The sequence below is a fragment of the Pangasianodon hypophthalmus genome, chromosome 1 (genome assembly GCF_027358585.1).
Source record: "Pangasianodon hypophthalmus isolate fPanHyp1 chromosome 1, fPanHyp1.pri, whole genome shotgun sequence".
Classification (NCBI taxonomy): Eukaryota; Metazoa; Chordata; class Actinopteri; order Siluriformes; family Pangasiidae; genus Pangasianodon; species Pangasianodon hypophthalmus.
The window spans coordinates 12,795,417-12,818,591 of record NC_069710.1 but is presented as its reverse complement, the minus strand read 5'-3'; the positions used below and the strand labels follow the sequence as shown (position 1 = coordinate 12,818,591).

The 23,175-nt window shown below is 41.1% G+C and overlaps 1 protein-coding gene across 5 annotated transcripts; it reads left to right on the top strand.

Annotated features, from left to right (window-relative positions):
- Positions 1-687: 687 nt before the first annotated feature.
- On the top strand, positions 688-22,421 carry atn1 (atrophin 1). 5 transcript variants are annotated; one of them, XM_034305917.2, is made up of 11 exons: positions 690-1,804; positions 5,400-5,486; positions 5,591-5,657; positions 12,023-12,124; positions 12,717-12,830; positions 13,009-15,542; positions 15,678-15,906; positions 17,242-18,550; positions 19,358-19,486; positions 19,716-19,851; positions 19,941-22,421. In XM_034305917.2, exons 4-11 carry the CDS (start codon positions 12,023-12,025, stop codon positions 19,972-19,974), a joined length of 4,587 nt encoding a protein of 1,528 aa, XP_034161808.2. In that variant the 5' UTR covers positions 690-1,804; positions 5,400-5,486; positions 5,591-5,657; the 3' UTR covers positions 19,975-22,421. The 5 variants fall into 5 exon arrangements, with proteins under 5 accessions (XP_053092633.1, XP_034161808.2, XP_026782314.3 ...); XM_026926513.3 differs by lacking the exon at positions 5,591-5,657 and having other exon boundaries at positions 12,720-12,830; XM_026926512.3 differs by lacking the exon at positions 5,591-5,657 and having other exon boundaries at positions 17,245-18,550.
- Positions 22,422-23,175: the final 754 nt, after the last annotated feature.

Sequence of the window (23,175 nt, the reverse complement as noted above, 5' to 3'; positions counted from 1 at the left end):
ACATGTGAGGGGGCAACACTACCCACTACACCACCGTGCCATCCCTGTCTTAATGTTGTATTTGATTACCTTTGGAAGTGGGTGGTTGGAAATTTGAACTGCATCATTTTCGATTTCTGTGCATTCTAGCTACAAAGTGGGGGAAAAAAACATGGATGTCTCCATGTTCATCTTTTGTTAGCAGCAATATAGCCAGCTAACTGTGATCATGTACTTCTAGAAACAGTGAACCATACAGTCAATGTTATAGATTTAACAAGTTAATATGTCTGTATGTTGATTATAGGGGACATGGTGGCTTAGTGGTTAGCACTATTGCCTTGTACCTCAGGGTTTGGGGGTTCGAATCCTGCCTCTGCCCTGTGTGCAGAGTTTGCATGTTCTCCCTGTGCTTTGGGGGTTTCTTCCAGGTATTCTGGCTTCCTCCCCAATTCAAAGACATACTTTGTATGCTGAATGGCATTTCCAAATTGTCCATAGTGTGTGTGCAATTGTGCCCTGTGATGGGTTGGTACCCTTTCCAAGGTGTCCCCACCTTGTGCCCCGAGTCCCCTGGGATAGGCTCCAGGCTCCCCGTGACCATGTGTAGGATAAGTGGTACAGAGAATGGATGGATGTTGATTATATGTCTGTCAAGCAAATACTAGTATATACAGTGCAACATCATTTAAAATCAATAAGTTCTACTTTGTTGGTGCTGTGAGCAGCCATGTTGATTTGATGTCACTTGCTGAACTCAGGGTTGAGGAGCCCATCCCGAATTTGTGAGTAGAAATTCAGAGTTGATGTTTTCTTTTTTCTACTTGGAGGACAGAAATGCCAAGTTACGAGCTTTAGTCGAATGCAGCAACTTCAAAGAGAAACAAAAAGAGGGTGATGAGGGACAAATGTTTATAGCTGCTTTAACGTAAATGATAACAAGAACTAACTTTGTCTTGCAGATGTTCCATAACATTGTGTTGATGTTCGTGGATCGCCAGCAGTCGGTCTGTGGTTACAATTAACTAGCTAACCTAATGCCCCATACTGCTGATATAGGTAGCTAGATTATGTGGTAAGCAGATTCATAAACATAAACAAATCAACATAAACATTCAGAGATGACACTGAAGGGTATCTTGAACAGGTTCCTCTTCAGTTAAAACGTTTATTGATCCCTGAACATTTGACAGTTTGCATATATTTGTTAGTTAAAGGATGTCTTTCAACAAAACTCTTGCTTGACAGAAATCACACACACACACTTGCTCTCAGTCTTCGTTCGTCATTCACCTTAAGAATATGCAAATATGCAAATCATATGCAAATCACCGAGCCGTCACACATTCTCCCTCCTTCCCCGCGTGCGTGTCTCGCGTTCCCTCAGCCGTGGAATTTTTTAGCTCGTGCCCGCTGCACGAAAAAAAAAGAAGAAGAAGACGAAGAAGAAGAAACACGAAGAGAGGGAGGTGGAGAAAAGAGGGAAGAAAAGGGGGTGGGGAGGAGGAGGAGGAAGGCGCACGCACGCGCGCATCAGAGTGTGTGTATGAGTGCGAGTGTGTGTGTGTTCGTGTGTGTATATGTGTGTGTATGCACAGTCAGTCGGGTTTTCCTGCTGGAGAAGAGAAAAGGAAAGAGAAAAGAAAAGGGGGAAAAAAACCCAGAGAAAGATATGCATGATTTCGCAAAGCGGTCATGATGGGGAGCTCGTGCGTGCACGCGCCGCATGCGTGTGTCCGCGCGTGCGTGCGGTAGGAGGAGAGAAAGACGCGGAGAAAGAAAAGAGAGAAGGAAGGAGGGATTCGGCATCGCAGCGCGAGCCTAGGTAAAGGAGAAGAGGGGAGAAAATGGATGGATACTCCTCCTCCTCCTCCTCTCCTTCTGCTCTTTGTGTGCGTGCGTGCGTGTGTGTGTATGTGCGCGCGCGCCTGGCTGCCAATGTGTATGTCCTGTGTTTCCACTCTAGCTCGCGGAAGAATGTCTGCCTGTGTGTGTGTGTGTGTGTGTGTGTGTGCGTGCGTGTGTGTGTGTTCTATTCGCCATGCTTGTGCGACTCCTGCTAGCTTCTGCTCTGTGGAGAAAAGATGGCAAAAGGAGGCATGCGATTCGTGCTGCACGCGCGCACACACACACGCGCATGTGCGCTGCATTATTGTGTGAGATCCAGAGGTGGCCTGCGTACAGCGGCAGCGCGCGACCAGTTAAGCTTCACTGCAGAGCTGCAGAATTCATACAAAAGAACACAAGCGCGCGCGCGTGTCACAGACAGACCTCTGTCTATGTGTGTGTGTGTGTGTGTGTGTGTGTGTTTGTGTGTCTGCATATAGACTGAGCTATGGTTTTATTCTTGTCTGTCTGTGTGTGTGTGTGTGTGTGTGTGTGTGGACAGAGCCATCTATCTTATGCTTGTCTGTGTATGTGTGTGTGTGTGTGTGTGCGCGCGCTTGCGTGTGACATACAGGCCTGACACCTTTGCGTGTGTGTGTGTATGCATAGACTGATCTATATTATTTATACTTATCTGTGTTTATCTGTGTATATGTGCATGCATGTGTGTGTGTGTGTGTGTGTGTAGACCAAGCTATGTTTCTTATGCTTTTCTACATATGTGTGTGTAGTATAAGCTGTATTATATTTGTTTAAGTGTTTGTGTTATAGACAACCCTGTACCTGTGTGAATGTGTGTTTGTTTTGGTTGTGTATGTGTATATGAGCTGTTTACCATGTTTGTCCATGTGTCAGTGTGTGAGTGTGTGTTTGTGCATGTTACACACAGATGTGTGCAAGTGTTCGCGTAATTGTCAAAACCAGAAATATGAAAATGAGCCAAGAGGAATCATATAAAAATGTGTTACACATGCTGCAGTGAGTAATATTTGACCTTAAACATACTGGAACATAACGTTTTATTTGGACGTATGTCCACTTCTGCAGCCAAGTCTTTCTGGCAGAAGTTTTGCACTAAAATATCTTGGTACTTAACAGAATTCTCGATGTCATCAATCTTCACAAGAGGCCCTGAACCACCAGCCACAAAACAGCTCTAAAGCCTCACTGATCCACCACCATATTTTCAGTGGGTTTGGGGGCCTTTCCTTCTAAAGACCTCTATTTTTTTTGCCTAAAATGCGGATAGTGTTCACGGCCTAAAAGGTTTTGGTGTCATCTGACCACAACACATGATTCCAACTGTAGCTCACATTTTGTGAGTTGCTCTCATGGCCTCTTTTGTGTAAAGCTTGTTACAGAGGTGGCATTATTTGCATTGAATATTTAAATATTCTTTAGAGATGTCAATCATCTTGCCATTCTTACTGTTATTTTACTCAAGAGTTCTTGTGAACAATAGAGGAAAAATTGAGGTGAAATTTTGTTTCATTGTCCATATTGAATAAACACTTGACGGTTGCCAATAATTTTGGTATTGACTGCATGTGTGTCTGTGTGCAGGATTAAATGTAAGTGCATATGCATGTATGTAAATGTGTGAGTTTTCAGATGAACATATTTGAGATCCTTAAACACTCCTTTTACACTGCTGGCTTGTGTGTGTGTGTGTGTGTGTGCTGTCAGTGCTGGGGTGTTGAGAGTGTATTTAATTATCAAGCGGGCTGTGTTCTATATATAGTCTCATACTCTATAAATAGTGTGTGTGTGTGTGTGTGCGTGCTTATGAATGAAACTCAAGGCCTGAATATATTTCTCACTCTCTTTTTCTATCTTCTTTCCTTCATCGAATGTGTGGTATCAAACACAGGTCTTGTCTTATTACTGTTTTCTCTACCGACTCTTTACCTATGACGCAAAAGTGTGAATGAATGTGCACTTTTTGCGCAAACCTCAAACAGTTCCTATTCTGAGGTGGGACGCAGGAGATTGTGCTAGATTGCTAGCTAAAAGACACTTTAGAAATAAGTAGTGAAAAAATAACTACGTTTGTACAACAGTGCTGTTGAATGCTTGATTCTGATTGGTCAGAAGGTGTTGATTAATTTGCTATAACAGCAGCTCAGAGAGTAGTTCCTGTCGCAAGGCAAATCACAGATTTATATTAATGTGCTTATTTGAATACATTACCACTTCTACAGTAACAGCATACAGTCAGTTGTATGGTGACCACTCCAAATAACCGGATTTAAACAGGGAAGGTATTTAAGATGGAGTTGCATTTTTTTTGTCTTATTGAATTCAAGAGAGGGAAGAATAGAGGCCAGTGCAGGAACCACTGTTTATAGCTGCTATAACGCAAGTCATAACAGGAACTAACTTGTTTCGTGGACATTCCATGACATTGAATTTAACTGTAAATAAACATGATAAATAGTCATTCTGTAATAAATTAAAAAATGTAAGTTGTTGTGGGGTAAAAGGAAGAAAACAGGTTAAGACATATATAGTTGGGACAAGGTTGTTGTTCTTTCAGCTGCTCCCATTAGGGGTCGCCACAGCAGATCACCTTCCATTATCTGTGAATTGATCTGGCACAGGTTTTACAGCAGATGCCCTTCCTGATGCAACCCTCCCCATTTATCCAAGCTTGGTACCAGCACTGACAGTGCACTAGCTTGTGCACCCCCAGTGGCTGGGGTTGGTATCTGGTGTGGGGCTCAAACCCATGCTCTGGAGATCAAGATGCCTATGCTCTTCCAAATGAGCTAGCCAGGCACCATATACAGTACATGAGGTGGCATCCTCTAAATGTTTCCCAAAGGAGCCAAAAAACAAAAAACAGGAAGCCAGAGTTGTGTATTATAGAAATTCACACCAGTGGCCCTGATTATGTGACCATTTCTTTAGTGATAGAGAAAAGTCATCTGTCCAGTATACTGTATGTTTACTGGATAGGAGGAGGTGAAGTAGGCCAGAGATACACTATATGGCCAAAAGTTTGTGGACACCTGACCATCACACCGATATGTGGGCCTTCTTGAAACTGTTGCCACAAAGTTTGAAGCACATAACTGTATAGGATGTCTTTGTATGCTGTAGCATTTCAATTTCCCTTCACTGGATCTAAGGGGCCCAAACAACCTGTTCCAGCATGACAATGCTCCTGTGCACAAAGTGAGCTCCGTGAAGACATGGGTTATCAAGGGTGGTGTGGAAGAACTCGAGTCACCTACACAGGGCCCTGACCTCAACCGCACTGACAACAGCAAGCACGTGTGGGTATGATGGTCAGGTGTCCACAAACTTTAGGCCATATAGTGTATATAAAAACAGTATATGCCACCTTAGTTGCAGTTTCTATCAGTCATGTATCACCCATTTGCTATACAGGGATGTCGCTAAACATAAAGTGATAGCTGGTTAGCTAACACAGAAACTGAGAGAGACAAGTTGTTTAAATTGTTTAACACTCTTAGCCTTAAATTGTTTAACACTCATAGCCCTTATGTGTTGTGTGTGTGTTTTTACAGTATTTAATCCTCGGAGTGCTGTGTATTGTGTATTAATCTCCCGATGGAAGAAATGGAGCGATGAAAACCAGAACTCACAAAGAGCCGGTGAGTTCAGAGAAAATAATGCTGCAGAAATGTTGTTTTCACTGTGTTTATGTGAAGTTTCCATGTGGGCTTCCCCCTCATTTTAAAAATCTTTTTTTTGACAGCTCACAGTTTGCAAATTGTGACACCAAATCTGATGGAACCAGTTGGATTAGCAGTCGATGCTAACCTGTTTGTTCTACCTGTTTGTTCATTCATCCATCCATCCATCTATCTATCTATCTATCTATCTGTCTATCTATTTATCTGTCTGTCCATCCATGCATGTATGTTTTTTGTCTGTCTATCCACCCTTCCATCCAGCCATCCATACATCTACCTCTTTGTCCATCCATCCCTCCATCTGTTTGTCTGTCCATCCACACATTTATCCATCCATCCATGCATCCATCCATCTATTCATTATCTACCTGTTTATCCATCCATCTGTCTGTCCATCCATCTGTCCATCTAACCATGCACTCCCCCACCTACCTGTTTGGCTGTCTGTTTTGGTAGACAGTTCTTGATATTGAACTTATTTTTATTTTGAACCACAACATTGCATACAGTACAGTATTACTGTTTAACATGTTAGTCCTTTATATTCCAGCTACATTGACAGTAGTTCAGTCTCAATTATATCAAACATGTTATGCAGAAAATGAAAACATCCAAGTACACCTAGTAAGACCAAAGAAAAGCAAAAAAAAGAAAAACGAAATAAGGTAAAATAAATAAAAATAAGAAGGGGAATGACCATGCTTGTAACAGTATAGCTCATTATTGAAATATTAAAGGCATAGCAGGGGCCCACCTCTTTAGAAAAGTTGTTTTTTGAAGTCGCAATGCATATGTGATTTGTTCCATTTCCCACACTTTTTGAATCCAGACATTGTATGATGGAGGGTCACGTTTTAACCATCTGCGTGTGATGCACTTAATAGCAGTGGCAAGTAGAATTTGTAATAAGTATATTTTGGATCTACCCTCAAAGCCTTCTGGACATACACCTGGGAGGGCAACTATGGGATCTTCGGAGATTTCATGATGGAAGCTTTCTTTAAGAGCATCAAATACGTCTTTCCAATAGTTTCTTAATTTTGGACATGACCACAAAATATGGGTGTGGTTACCAACATTCTGTCCACAATTTCTCCAACACTTGTCAGAGCAGGAAGGATTCCATTTTGCTATTATCTTTGGAGTTCGAAAAAATCTAGTTATAATCTTACATTTGAATTCCCTCCAGATATTAGAGTTGGTCACAAGATGTACATCACTGCAAGCTTCTTCCCAAGTTTCCAGGGGAATTGCTCTATTAATTTCAACCTCCCATTTCTCCTTTATCTGCAAGGTGTTATTTGAATTCTTAGACAGAAGTAACAGGTATCCCTTAGAAAATTTTTTTTTGACAACATGTCCAAGTTGTATTTCTTTAAAAAAGAGCTCTATTAGAGAGGGGTTTTTGACCCTTTCTAATTCTGTATGCGTTGTAAGGAAATGTCTCAGTTGCAAATATCTGAAAAATTCAGACCTTGGGAGCATAAATTCATTTCTTGGTTGTTCAAATGATTTCATTTCTTGGTTGTTCAAATGATTTAAGTGCATCATTATGGAACATTTGATGCAGATAGCCAAGTCCATACTGAGACCTCTTTTGGAAAACTGCATCTGTATGAGATGGTACAAAATCATTAAGATAACCGATGCTGGCTGCAGATGAAATTTTCATTGACATGCCAAATGATATTTGTATAGTTCTCCAGATTTTTAACGTTACTCTAGTCCATTCTCCCATGCTAGCATTTTTTAATGATACATTGGAAAAAGGTACTATCTTAAGGGGCACCAAACAGAGGGTCTTTTCAATATTGACCCATTGAGTGGGAGTGAGATCTCTAATCCATGAAATCAGGGGCCTCACTTGGGCAGTCCAGAAGTAAAACCTGAATTTGGAAGTCCCAGCCCCCCATTTGTCTTAGATGATTGTATTGTTTTAAGCCTTGTTCTTGGTCGTTTTCCCTGCCATTTGAAATTAGAAATTATTTTATTCAGCGAATCAAATGTAGATTTTGGAATTTCTGAAACAAATAGAGTAATCTCGGCAAAACATTCATATGAATGGATTCAACACAACCAATCAGAGAGAGAGGAAGTGCTGACCAACGATCTAGCGCTTCACTGATATTTTTAATTACTTTCTTGTAATTTGTATTGTATAATTGGTCCAAGGAGGAAGGAATAAAGATACCCAAGTACTTAAACCCATTCTTGGGCCATTTAAACCTGCTTTTAATTTGGATTTGTTTTGAGATTTGGCCATTTACATCTACGGCCTCAGTTTTATCCATATTCACTTTATATCCTGAATAATATCCATACTTGAGAATTACTTTTTTTTAAATATGCAATAGTTGTTTCTGGTTCTGTTAGGAAGAGTAGGATATCATCGGCGTATAACGACAATTTATGTTCCTCTTTACCCACTATAATGCCCTTAATTGCACTGTCGTCCCGTATGAGCTAGGCAAAGGGTTCGATGCTAATAGCAAACAGCAGGGGCGACAGCGGGCATCCTTGTCTGCACCCCCGTTCCAGAGCAAAGCTCCCGGATCTATATCCATTAACGCTGACCAAGGCAAGTGGGCTTGTATAACGTGTCTGAACCCACTTTATAAAATTGGGGCCAAATTTAAACCGTTTCAGTGTTTGAATCAGATACAACCAAGATACCCGGTCAAACGCCTTATGTGCGTCAAGTGATAAAAACAGAGCTTTTGCCCTGGTGAATTTTGTATAGCTCATAATATTTAACGCTCTACGAAGGTTATCCCCATAATGTCTCTCCAGGATAAATCCGGTTTGATCCGGATGTATGATCTGACTAATAATTTTATTTACTCTTTTTGCAAGAATGGTAGTTAATATATGTAAATCGCTGTTTAACAGTGAAATAGGCCGGTATGATTGGCATTCAGCAGGATCTTTGCCCTCTTTGTGAATTACGACAATGGTTGCATCCCTCCACGAGGGTGCCACCGTGCCAGACTGCAGAGCATAATGATATGCTCTTAACAAGAGCGGGGATACTAATTCTTTAAAACTTTTGTAGAACTCATTTATGTATCCATCGGGTCTCGGGATTTTATTGTTCCTCAACTCAGAAATTGTCTCAATTATTTCCCATTCCTCAATAGGTTTATCCAAGTCCCTTGCCACTGACTCAGTTAACTCAGTCAGTTTTATATTCTTTAGGAATGATTCCAGTATATTATCATCAGAGCAGGTATCTGAGTTTTTATAGAGGGATTTATAGAAATCTGCAAAGGATTCTGCAATTTCATCAGGTTTAGTTAGGGGATTGATAGAGTTACTAGAGTTTATTTTTTGTACAGTATTTGAAGATCTTTGCTTTCTTAATCTAATTGCTAACATTCTACTGGCCCTATTACCGTGTTCATAATATCTTTGGTTAATAAATCTTAGATTGCCTTTGATCTTATTAGAAATTAATTTATTATATTCTCTTTGTGCATCCTTTATTTTATTTAGTAGCTGTGAGTTTGGTGTTTGTTTATGCTGTTTTTCTAGATTTTTGATTGTGTGTTCTAATTCTTGTTGTTTAGCTATTCTCTCTCTCTTCTTGGCGCTTGCGAATGAAGTAATCCGACGTCTAAGATATGCTTTTGCACAATCCCATACTATAAGTGGAGATACCTCAGTAGAATCATTTATACTTAGATACAATTTAAGTTCCGCTGTGACAAAAGAAATTAATTCTTTATCATTGAGGAGCGAGGCATTTAGCCTCCATAGTTTGGAAATTTGCTTATGTCCTATATCCCACATCAGTTCCATAGGTGAATGGTCAGACACTGTCATTGGTAATATTAGTTATTCATATTAGTTATTCTGTGAAGCTCATCCTTGGGAGTGAAAAAATAATCTATCCTTGAATAAGACGTATGTCTATGGGAGTAGAATGTGAAATCTCTGCAATTTGGAGATTTGCAAGTCCAATTTGGAAATTTGCAAGTCAACAAGTCCAAATTCAGAAGATATTTTAACATTTTACGCATTCGGGAGCATGGGGTATTAGAAACAGGCCGTCTGTCCAAGTGTTGTGACATAATACAGTTAAAATCTCCCCCTATTAATAATATTCCAGAGCTATGCTGTGTGATTACATTGAAAACTTTTTTAATTTGTGCATATACATTCATAAGTGAGATATCAGTGCCGTCTATACAACCATTTATCAGAATAAATCTTCCCTCAGTATCTTTATGGATCTTTGCTAAAGTAAAATTTACCTGTCTGTATATCAGAATAGACACTCTTATCAGAATAGACACTCTTTCTCCCTGATGGATGAGAGGAAAAGTACACTTTGTCTGCCCATGACCTCTTTAGTTTCTCATGTTCTGCATCAGACAGGTGAGTTTCTTGTAAGAAAGCTATCTGACAATTAATTTGTTTCAACTGACGCAGAATTATTTTTCTCTTCAAGGGCCTATGAAGGCCTCTAACATTATAACTTACAACCTTTACAAATCCCATTATTGGTTATATATAAGAGAAGAATCTATGATATTCTGTAATGACAGAGAAATGACAAGTAAATCGATAACTAATACTAGTAAACAAATTAGTAAACAAATAAATACTGGCAGGTGTGTGATAAAATGTACAGATAAAAGAAGAAGGGAGGAAAAAGAAGAAGAAAAAAAGTAAAAAGCGTGAAGGCATAAGGTACTAGGTGTAATACATTTTAAAACCAACATGTTAGCTAGTGTATAATCATAAAGGAAAACACTTTTCCAACACTTTCTTTAGCCTTGAGAGGTCTCAGGGGAACAATGAGACCTACGTGAATAGAACTAGAGTAAATGTTCTTAGAACTCCAAAACTATATTTTTAGGGACCTGGTCCCAAGCTGCACAGGAAGAACAGGCAGCCACAGGAAAAAAATTTATACATCACAATACATATCACAATACGTAGTTATTAGAATTACTGTATGTGTCAGCGATTACCTGTGCCTAAAATCAAGATAAGAGCAAGGGGTCGTAAATGTACCACCACACAGGCACCTACAGAACCATAGATTCTTAAACAAAAAATAAAATTACAACAGCATTGTAAATGATAGTAGATATCTCTAACTGTCCATTTGTACATTCACAAAATATATACCTCTGGGAAGAGCATAATTATAATAGTCACTTGAACCAAAAAAGTCGAAATACAACTTTTATTATTAACAAGTATAGTGGCTAAATACTCATCAATCAGTGTCCCAGTCCTCGAAGTAGGTCAGCATGTCAAGCATTAGGTTGAGACTCCGAGATAATATTCCTCTTCACGTAATCCATTGCCGCGTTCCGGAACTCCTTTTCTTCTCTGTCATGTGAAATTTGAAGTCTGGCCGGGAAAAGCAGTTCATATCGTACGCATTGTCTTCCCTGGAGAGCTTTCCTGACATCGCTGAAGGCCGCTCTTGCCCTCGCAACGCTGGCTGTGTAGTCAGGGAAGATGGTGATTTGATTGCCATTGTAGATGAGCGGTGCGCGTTCTATGGCTTTTCGTAAGATCTCCATACAATCTCCATCATAATGTAACTTTGCGATTATGGTGCAGGGTTTTTCTCATGGCTTCCTTGGAGCGAGGCTGCGATGTGAACGATCAATTTTCACTTCTCTATCCATTTGAAGCATCTCTCTCAGGAGTTTGGATACGGCTGTGGGTGTACTCGACCCTGGTTGCTCAGGGATCCCCGTGATGCGAATATTCCCTCTCCGCATCCGCCCTTCCATATCTTCACACTTTTCTTTCAAGTCATCGACTTTGCTTGTGAGTTTAGTTACAGTGGTCTGAAGAGTAACCATCTTGTCTGACCAAGTTGAAAGTCCCCCCTCGATATCCTTAATGTTCTCTTTCATTTGCTGAATTTTGGAATGCATGGCGGCAGCATTGCTCGCGATTTCGGGCCTCATTGCCTGTAGTTCACTTTTAATTGCGTCAAAATCTTCGGCTAGAGTGTTGTTCAACTCTTGCTTAATTACAGATGATATATCTGACCTCAAAGAGGAAAGAATATCCGCTTTTATCACCTCAAAGTCCATACTCATATCTTCGGGCCGTTCTGTAGGAGTAGCAGGTTGGCTGGAGCCACTTTGTCCTGAGGCTACAGGCCTTGTGCCTGTAGGGCCGGAGTACTTGTATTTACCGAGATTCGCTGCCATCCACAACTATGGTGTTAGATCGGTGTTGTTATATGTTTATTTGTGGCCAGGGTCCTGTTGGATCTCGGACTTAAAATGCTGTTGTAGGTTTAAATTATTATAGGTTCTGCAGGAGCGCTGTAAAACACGTCTTACTCCATCGCGCTCAGCAGCGCCCCCCCAGTTCTTGATATTGGACTCACTATAGGACTCAACTATCCTCCTGTCCTATTGAATTCCTAAAATCTTGAAAAGGTTGTTTAAACTGCTGAAGTACCTATCTATCTATTTCTCTCTCTCTCTCTTGATGTCGCTCTCTCGTCTTCTCAGATGCCCGTACGAAGTGGGCGAAGGCGGGGTGGCAGTGAGGAGCGGAGGGGGAGACGTCCACATCCTAGCCCATCTCGAGCAGAACGAAATGAACGACAAACAGTAAAACACTCTCACACTCTTCCTTTTCCTACTATTTTTCTCTGCTTCATTTCTCATCACAACCTGTTCATCTGTCATTTTTTCCAGTTCCTTTCTACAATTAAACAAATACAATGAAACAAATAGGAAATGCATGTAGTTACAAAAGTGAGGAGTTTAAGTCTGAATACGATGATGGGTCGTAGGAGTTTAAGGGTTAATGCATTTGTAAAGGGTTATTAAAGGTTACCGTTCATGCTAGCTAACTAGTTAGTTGTGATCAGACTTATCCTAAGCATCTTTCATATCTATTAGTCATCAAAATCAGTGCGTGCCCTTTGCACCACCATTTTTCTTTTCTTTCTTTTTCTTTCTTTCAGCCTTCTTAATGATCCTGCTCTGTATACCATTGTCTCTTGCTTTGTCATCTTCGCTTCTCCTCTCTTAAGTTATATTTGTTTTCTTTTTATCCTTCATTGTCTCATCTATTCTTGTCCTGCCTCATTAATTTTTCACGTATATCAGACTCGTATTACACAAAGAGAAAGTGTTTTGGACTTAAAGTATATTAGTGAAGAGTATTTGACTGTAAAATATCATTTGGCATGTTTAGCAGAGAGCTGCAGGAGAAGAGCTTGGTTGCTTTAACAGACGACCACAAGGACAAGATTCATCCGAAAGTGATGGAGAGCGGACTATTCCTCCCCTGAAGAGACAGAAGGTCCAGGTACCATTTTCCAATTATCTGTTTTATTAAAGATGGGACAAATGACAGCAATTGATTATGACAACACAATAAATGCAGCTGAGAACCAAACAATAAAAAACAATTTATCACTCTGTCTGTCTGTCTAAATAAGTATGTATGCTCATATATATATATGTTTGATTATTTTTACCACAAGGACTCTTTGTCCAGTGCCCCAACATCAACCCATTCAACTGGCACAACAACTTCGGCACCACATTCAACTTCATGCAACACCCAGTCACGGGAAAGTGACAACGAAGATGGCCAGTCACAAGGCAGCCGCAGCTCAGCTGGAGGAAGCTTAGCTAATAGCAGCAGTAGTATTAGCAGTGGGCGGGATATCGATCAGGACAATCGATCCTCTTCGCCGAGCCTTTCTGGCTCCCCGTTGGCCAGTTTGGACTCTGAATCGGACTCGCCGGATTCACCAAAGCAAAGTGGGAAGGTGAAAGAAGGAATGGTGCCTAAACCAGGAGGAACAGGACGGGGGAATGACAGTGGTAGCGGAGAATGTCGGGACAATGAGGGGGGGAAGGAAGCAGATTTACCAGTACTGAAATCACCATCATCTCTTTGTCCTTTGAATGAAAGCAGCAGTGCCAGAAAATCCTACTTTTCTGTTGACCCTAAAATCGCGCCCAAGATGGAGTTCTCCAGTGTTGTGGGCGATGAGGCATTACATGGCTGCAGCCGCAGCAATGTCAACCCCAAAACAGCCTCTCAGTGTGGAGGAAAGATAGTGGTTGGTGGAGCAGAGTATCCCCATGGAAATCCCAATGTTAGCCATGCCTCCTCCTCTGCTCTTCCACCTCCACCTGCTCTGAAGCCTCTAGATGCAGGCCAAAGTGTTCCTGGTGATGTTAAAATGGAGAAAGTTGAGAAATGTGACAAGGCTCCACCCTCTCTGCTTCCACAGTCCACTTCCTTAGCCCAACAGGCCCCCCCTCCTCGCCACACTCATCACTACAGCCCTACTACATGGTCAGGCAGTGCTGTTTCCACTTGCCCTGGAAATTGGGGATACACACGTTATCCAGGTGTCCACCATGCACCTGTGCAACAGCAACAATTGCCCTCTGTCTACAATCCCCCTTCCTCCACCCGTCACTCATCCCATCCCCCATCCCATCCCCCCTATCTGCCCCACCCACACCCACCCCACCCACACAGGGAGTACTTGCCCAGGTACAGCAGTCCAGCTGAGCGGGACAGGGCTGCAAGGGACATTGCAATTAAAGATGGCACTAGTGGTTCTGGTGCACACAACAGTGCTAATATGGGAAGTGACTTTGTGACTCCTGTTCCTGGACAGAACCGAGAATTTGGAGCACCAGGCCGAGATGGACCATCAGGGGGTCGAGAATTCCGACAGGGTTTCCGGGAAAGGGATGCACTGAGAGACTTCTCTTTGCAGAATCAGAACCAGCAACACGTAGCTCAGAGCCGGGACTTTGGACCTGGTGGGGCAAGTGGGGCTGGAGGTGCAGGTGGGTGTCACCCAAGAGAAAAGGAGGGAAGATGGGGAGAGTTTGCAGGCCAGATAAGGGAAGTAGGTGGCAACAGCAATCCAAGTAATGTCAACCAAGTAAATGTTAGCACTTCAAGCTCCAGTTTACCATCTAGCTCTCCACAAAACAGTTCAGCCACCCCAAACAAAGACTTTCAGTCTGCAGTGGAGCAGGTGGGGCAAGGGCATCAAGGACATCAAGTCCCTGCTACTGGTTCAGATCCTCCCCCCACTGCACACTTTCTAAGGGAATACCCTCCACCAGAGACCAAGGAGTACCCTCCAGCAGGGGCTCAACCTTCATCTGCCCCTCATCCTGGTCCTTCCAGAGAATACCCAAGTCCCACCAGACTTGCTTCAAATATGGGTCGGGATTTTGCTGGAGGGCCTGCTGTTCCCCACCCACACTATCTGGTCCAGCCAGGTCTGACTGTGCAATCTAGGGAGAGAGAAAGAGAGAGGGAGAGGGAAAGAGAAAGAGAGAACAGTGCTCCATCTTCCATTTATCACAATCGTAATCACCCACCGTCTCTTTCTCCTTCCTCATCTTCTTCCACACATGGACACCAGCCTCCTGCCTCGTATCCCCAGACTTCCCACGGCCAGCAGCCTCTTCCACCATCCACACTTCCACCTAGTCAGACTCGTCCAGGGCAGTACCCCTCATCCAATCAGAGTCCACCCACTACTCTATCTCCACTTCCTAGTCCATCTACAAATCAAATGGGAGGATTTCCTCCATTTTCATCAACTTCTGCACCTTCTGCATCAGGTGCGGTCACTTCCTGTCTGTCTGGGTGCCGACCTGCTCCTTATCATGGCACTTTAAACAGTCACACCCCTTTTGCTGGTGCTTACCATGGCAATAGTAACCATAGCAGCACTGTAGCTGCTAGCAATCCAAATAGCAGCAATAGTGTTAACAGTCACATGCAGCTGCATTCGCCCACACCCTCTAAAATCCAACCACATCTTTGCAACCCTGTTGCTCCACCCAGTAACGCACCCACTGGTGCAGATGGCCAGTCTGAATCGTCATCTTGTTCTTTGCCGCCACCTGTCATAAAGGAGGAGCCAATAGAAGAGAGGGAGGAAACTGAGAGTCCACCTTCTGTGCTCAGAAGCCCCTCACCTGAGCCAAAGGTTATCGATATTCCAATTCATGCCAGCCAATCTGCTCGGTAAGACAGATATTTATATTTGATAATTTTCCATAAGCCTCAGTAACTTAATCAGCAATGTACAATTACATACCACACAGAATAAATGCAATGACAATAACAATGATAATTTGTGAAAAATCATCGTGCTTTTAGGTTTCACAGGGTTCTAGATCGTGGCAGTGGAAATTCCTGTGCTCGCACTGATGTCCTCTTCATCCCTCTGGACGGATCTAAACTCTGGAAAAAGAGGAATGAGGCAATTGAACGAGCAAGGCGAGAGGTGGAACAGAGAGCTCGGGACCTAAGAGAGAAGGAGAGAGAGCGAGAGAGGGAGAGAGAGCGGGAGCGAGAAAGAGAGAGAGACCTGGAGAGGCACTTACAGGTGAGGACCAGAAAGTGGCTGGAAATGTTTAGAATCAGCCAGGGAACAAACACTTCACTTAATCATTAGTACAAATATGCCGTATGGTTTTCCTGTAAAACTTTGTCACTTATATCACCTGCAAACTTTGCAGCACAAGAGGAGAAATTGGAGCAACAGCTACTTCATAACATCCATTTACCTGGCCATACTGACAGTGTCTGTTTCACTCCTTCTTGTGTACCATTCTTTTTAGTAAATATAGTTATCACTGTATGAATGTAGCGATAGAGGACTAAAATTGACTATACTAGCTCTATCACTAACAAACTCCCATAATTTTAGGCTGCAGCATTATTCATTCATTTATCTTCAGCTACAACCACTTTATCTTGATCAGGGTGGTGGTGGTGGTGGTTCCAAAGTCTGTCAAGGGAACACTGGGCATGAGGCAGAATTCCACCCTGAGTGGGATGCCAGTCAATTGCAGGGCAATTTAGAGTCACCAATCCCCATATCAGCTTATTTTTGGGTGATGGGAGGAAACAAGAGAACCTGAAGAAAACCCACATACACATGGGGAAAACATACAAAACTGAGGAGCAATGGAGCAATGCATACTGCTATGCCAGCTGCTGCATAAGTCTTCTATTTTTAATGCATGGAAAGCCTACAGTTTGAAGTAGCCACCTGACGGACAGTAATCACAGGTACACAGGTTAACTTGGTTTTAAGCAACCTGAATGGAAAATATATAGTAGATGTTTAAAATTTTGATTTTTGAAATCTAGATTTTAGCCAAATTTAAGAAACCAAAAGCAACCAATATACTATATAAGACAGTGCGAACACTAATATGCAACAATGCATAACATTGAATTGTGAATCTGTTCAGTGCACTGATATGCATTGAACAGATTCACAATTCACTCCCCATCCTCCTTCCTCAATCTATACCTATGAATTAAGCCAATTAAATGTTAACTAATGACATATACAAGTAAGAGTAGGCTATAGTGGTCTTGTTAACACTTATAAACCAAGGGTAAGTGAAGAGGGGAGGATTATACCATGTAACAATTTTTTCACATAAAGTCAGAAAAAAACAGGTAAATTTCAAAATATGTTGTTTTTGTCTGACTTTATGTGAATGAAAAGATGCAAGTTTGCCTGTTCTCTCAATGAAAATAGGTAAATTTCAAAACACCAAACTTTGAGGGGATTAATAGCCATTTTCTATATTTTAGAGGCATAAGCATTTAGAAAATAACATTTACTTCCCAGGAACAAAAATTGTGTTACATAGTGTTATTCTTGTGTTTAAAGATTTTTTTTTACTCTTTCTCCATCTCTCAGCAGAAGGACAATAACCCTGGAGCAGTTCCCCGTCAGGGCTCTTCTCTCTTCTTCTCTCCTTCCTCCTCTATTCTCCTGGATCCTTCTTCCTCATCCTCCTCTCCCTGTGTAAACCCCTCCCACCACCCTGCCCACCACCCTGCCCACCACCCCACCCACTCAATTCACCCATCCCATGCCCACTCTCTCCACCCTTCCCTCTCTCATTCCATCCCTCACTCCCTTCTTCTACCATCTGTTGGAGGTCTCGGTCCATATCTAGGGCCTGATACACCAGCATTGAGAACACTGAGCGAATATGCCCGTCCCCATGCAATGTCACCACTTGGCACGGCCAATCGGGCTCCGCCTCATTTTCACCCCCACCCCCATCCGCATTCACACCCTCACGTCCACCCCTCCCTCTTCCTGCCCCAATTCCAAAACCCCGCTCTTGCTCATCCACATCACCTTCCTGCTGATGCGGCCACCGCTGCAGCCATCCTTGGATTTCTTTATGGAACCGGCTTGGAAGGAGGCCACGGCCACCCTGGGGCGGGGCCGGTGGCAGGGCCTGGCCCAGCTGGGATGGCAGGGCTAGGGGCCGGCCTTGGAGGGATGGGGTTTCCACACTCTGTGACGGCTCATAGGGAGCGATTGAAGTCGGGATTTGACTTTAAAAGTGAATTTGACTCACATACACACTCTCATTCACACTCCTTACTGCTAGGAGGCGGGGCTGGTGGTGGAGCTCCAACCAGTGAGGTTGCCCTTTATGGGACTCCTCCACCTCCAGCTCCGCCCCCTCAAGCCCTTGCTACAGTTACAAGAAATCCGAGCGCTGTCCCTCAGCCTTTGTCAACCCCGCCTACTTCTTCTTTGTTACCACCTTCCCTACCTAGTCATGCCCCTCCCACTGTAAACCCTATAGGTCCTGCCCCTCCCCCGCCTCCTCCTGCACCTCCCCCACCTCCTCCTGCACCCACGGCTTCTTCTCTTCATCACCCCTCCTCTCACTCCTCCCACCCCACCCAGCCCCCAGCCCCCGAAGGTTATTCCGCCCCGAGCCGGACTCCGCCTAGTACCGAGAGAGCAAGGAGTGTGGAGAGAGAGAGGGAGAAGGAGAGAGAGAGAGCACTGCCGGGTGGAGACAGGGAAAGAGGAGCCCCAGCAACCCCAGCCGGGGGTGGAACTTCAGGAGGAGGTGGGGCATCAGGAGGAGGTGGTGCAGGAGAGTCTCTGGGGCGACTGCAAATGCTAAACGTGACTCCACATCATCACCAGCACTCACACATTCACTCTCACCTGCATCTACACCAGCAAGATACAGGTAACCATTGCACATCACACACTTCAGTGTTTCTTGTACATACTTACGATTAATTGAAAATATTTGAACAGGCTACAGTTGTAATAATTGATTGTGTACTATTTATGCTAACAACATTCTATGCAATGTGGAAAAAAGGTTAGTGTTAGCTTTACTAACCAGAAAAGAAACATTGCAGGAAGCAGCTGAATGTAGTATGACATGTAGTATGTCGAAACATAGCCACTCTTCAGTTCACCACTAAGAATAGTGCCAGATGGTAAGCTAAAATGCTAATTACTCATAGATGCAGGTTTGTTAAAACAAGGAGTAAAAAATAGTTTCTTTCAGGTTGAAGAACCATAGCTGACATATAAACACCAATGTTAGCTTGGTATAACTGTTAGCATTACTGTTGCTGCTTATAAGCCAAGTTCAAAGGTGCTAATGTGAAAAATATAATAGACTTTATCATGGACAAAAGATTTATTTCACATAAATTATCGTGAAAATAGAAGACTAGCATCCAGCACTGTGCTAGCTCAAAAGTGCCAGCTAGCAGACTAGCTGTTTTTTAATGTTCATCTAAAACATTAAAAACAAGAAAATATTAAAAACTATGTATAAAAGAATTTTAAAAATCTGTACATTATTTATTTTAAATTAGCTGTAAATATTTAATTTTTTTATATTGTAGAAAATATTAATTATACTAATTATAAAGTAGTCACAAAATCCATCAATTACGTATTTTCAATTTATTTTCTTGGAAAGAATATGAGATTTTGGCACTTATATATTTATATATTTTTCCTATATATTTTACAGCACCTAGCAGTGTGCACCCGCTCATTGATCCGTTAGCGACGGGAGCTCCGTTACCACGGCTACCGTATCCAGGATCCATCATCACACACCCGCTCACAGAGAGCGACGTACTGCGACAGCAACTCTTCGGTAACACACAGCGCTAACTCACACCTCTTAAAAAACTAAAAAAGATTTCCTTTTAGTTACTGAGATTAGAAGTTAGAGTTAGGAATATCCCACAATAGTGTGTATGTGTGTGTGTAATGTTAAGGTGTGAGTGTTTTCACCTAGTAATGTGTAAATGAGCTGCTAAAAAGCTGACCCATTTGCAAATGTGTGTGTGTGTATGTGTGTGTGTGTGTGTATGTGTGTGTAGGCGCTCCGTTCCGTGATTTACCCCCTCACTCCTCCATGCATCATCAGAACGCAGAGCTTCAGATCCAGAGACTTGCACTGGAGCAGCAGTGGATTCATCACCACCATCACTCTCTCACACAGGAAGAGTATTACAGGTACACACACACACACACACACACACACACACACACAAACAGATCCAGGTACATCATTAATGTTGCCCTCTGTTTGATCTTCACTGCAGCCACCTGAAGAAGGAAAGTGACAAAACGCTGTGAGTGCAGAACTGAGCGACGAAGAAACACGGGAAAGTGCAAATAAACAAATGAAGGAAGTGACAGGAGTGATCACAAACTCTCTACACACAACATAACACAACAACACAGCAGCGGTCCGACAGTCTGAGTGCGCACTACTGACACATCCTTTATCAAACACTAATGTTAAAATCATATTACTCCAACACGACAGTGCAGTGCGTTCTGATTGGCTGAGAACAACTACACACAATAATGCATAAACCACAGCTATGTAAAATACTTGATTTTGATTGGCTGGCATATTATGTAACCATCATCATAGATCATTTTATGCTTTCTAAAATGGTGGACAGAGCGGCCACAATTTGGCTGTGTACATGATGCGTACTACAGGCAGAATTCAGGCGACTTAAGTCCAAGAGATGTGTCAGTATTTGTGAAGAAAGTGTTTTTTTTTTTTTTTTTGCCTTAACGTAGACGCTTAGGCCTACAAAAACATTAGATGATTGGAAAAAAGCAGACTAATAAAGTGGATCACATTTTAATTGAGAAATAAACTGCCAATTACAACACAATGACAATTAAAAAAAACACATTTTTGACCAATACAGCAATATACAAATGATCAGTCAAATAAATGCCTAATATTACCTTAATATACTGCACTGACATGAATATCTCTTTCCATTTCTCTTGCAAATTGGTCTCAGTTTAACAGTTTAGATTACACATTATTTGGCTGCAAGCCTATAACTAACTAATAATATGGAAATAGGCCAAACAAGAAAATCCCTTCTATATTTAATATTTTTATATTTAATATGTAAGAAACAGGACAGAATGTGCTGTTACAGGAAAACAATCAGTGACAGTTTAAAGTGTTTTATTTCTCTTATAGACATCCACAGCAATTTACCAGCAATTATAATTGATTATTTATTGAAGAACGTCATACTTTGTGTCTGCTTATAGTTAATTTTTAATGTGGAACGTCCAAGCACTTTAGTCCCTGCTATCACTTACATTCCAGTAGCTAAAAATAATCATTCTCTCATTTTCTCTTAAAGTTAATACAACAAAAAAAAAAAATGCCACAAAGAACAAAATTCTCTGTCCTGAAGATTTTGATGTGGTAGAAAACCTAAAGTTACAGCTTTGTTTACAAAGCACGGACACTGGAGACTTCTTCGATTTTTTTGCTAAGTAAACGTCTCCTTAGAGAAAACCTCACCATACTGATGATTTGTTAAATCACAGTACACTTTTAATCTATTTCCAATTAGACACAGAGCAACATTCATACAAATCCATACAAATTGGCTGTTGCTACAGAAATGATAATGCATTAGAATGAGTGCATTGATATAAAGCTGTGAAATATTATCATACCCTGAACTTCTCATTTGTCGCATCCAACAAAATGCACTTAAATTACTTATAATCACAGATCACTAAGAAATACCTGAGTTTTTGGAAAACTGATGACAAATTTGAAAAGATTTCCATATAATGAGAAAAGACGGGAAAGTTGTTTACTAGAAAAGCACTTATAAAGAAAGTCTAATTGTGTGCTAAGTCTACATTACTCAAAGGAGTTAGCTATTCAATTTTGTCTACAAACCCTAGCTCTAGCTACTTTAGTAAGCTAGCTTGTTTATTTAAAGAAGTCCTCAGCTCTGTGAATTGTTTGTAAAACATGTCGAAGTTTGCCAAAGGACTAGAATTTCTAGTTAATGCACTCTTTGACTAGCCTGCTAGCTTGGAGGGCCATTTAAATGCATTATGGACTCAAATGGTGAGATTTTTATTTCAATTTTTAATTTATATTTAAAACTATATAGAATGCATTATACTATATCAAGTAAAATGAAATCATTTCAACTGTTGTTAAAGAAGAACACCTTTAAAAATTGGTGTGTATTAGAACGGGGCACTGTTTTCAACACTGTAGTGGGAATTTCAGTAGTGCGCACTCTGTCACCTATCGAGGACTTTTATAGGGACAAATATTTGATAACCGATGTAATAAACAGTCATGTAAGTGCACTCAGACGTTTGAGAGCCAGCGAATAAATCAGACTTTCTCTTTTTTGTCTTTGCATGTAGCTATAAACAAACAAACAAACAAAAAAGCCCTGATATTTGAATTTTTGGGCTAATACTAAAAAAAATTTACTTTTTTTTTCTAGTGACTCGCTCCAAGGGAGCGAGTGTGTACTCGAGTGTGCATGTGTATCTACACTCCGCTCTCATACACCCTTTCTTTGTAGTATTGTTCTTAATTATTATTATTATTATTATTATTAATATCAATGTTGTCAATGTTTGTTAATAATTATGTAATTATATAAACATATTATTTTGTGTTTTACATATTTTTTTACATTTTCATGGTACCGTTTATTTTTTATTTTTATTTAGAATTTTACTTGTGGGGGAAAAAAAATTGCAAGTTTCCAATTGAAAGGAAAAAAGAAATAAAATAAATGGAAATAAAACATTTTTTTTCTTCCTAAAGCTGTGTTTAATTCATTTTTTTGAACATTTTTTTAAATGTGTGTTTATAATCTCTATGCAATATGTGGTAAAATAATACATTTTTTAATTTACATTTCTCTAACCCAAAGTTTCATTCAATATAAAATCTTGGAGTACCAAAATATTCAACATTAACAATTCTAATATAACTGAAAATATTGTTACTGTGGTAGGATTGGTTATTTTACAACCTATTTTTACACTGTTTTCTTTCTTCATATAAATTTTATGTGAGATATTTCTAGTTCAAATTTTTTACAGTATATCTGTCTACACACACAGCCCTACATCATGTGATTAATAGAAACCGCACACATGAAACAACATAAAGGCGATTATTATTCACTTTTACAGCACTGTTGAATTCTCGATTCTGATTGGTCAGAAGGTGTTGATTCATTTTCTATAAAATTTTCTGTAATTATTTCTATAGTAACAGCATGTACCCATATTAAAATGGATTTAAAAAATGTGTAATTGTTGACATGGTTAAGTTTTCTGTCAGGAGACGTTTATGTAACATCTGGAAGGAGTCTCCAGTGTCAGCACTTTGTAACAGTCTAAGGTAAAGCTGTAACTGAGACAGAGGAGTTTACACTTTCTGGTTTTTCAGTAACATGACAAGCTGCATCATTTTTGCATTAACTTCAAGAGGTTGTTCAAGGAAGTGATCAAGAACAG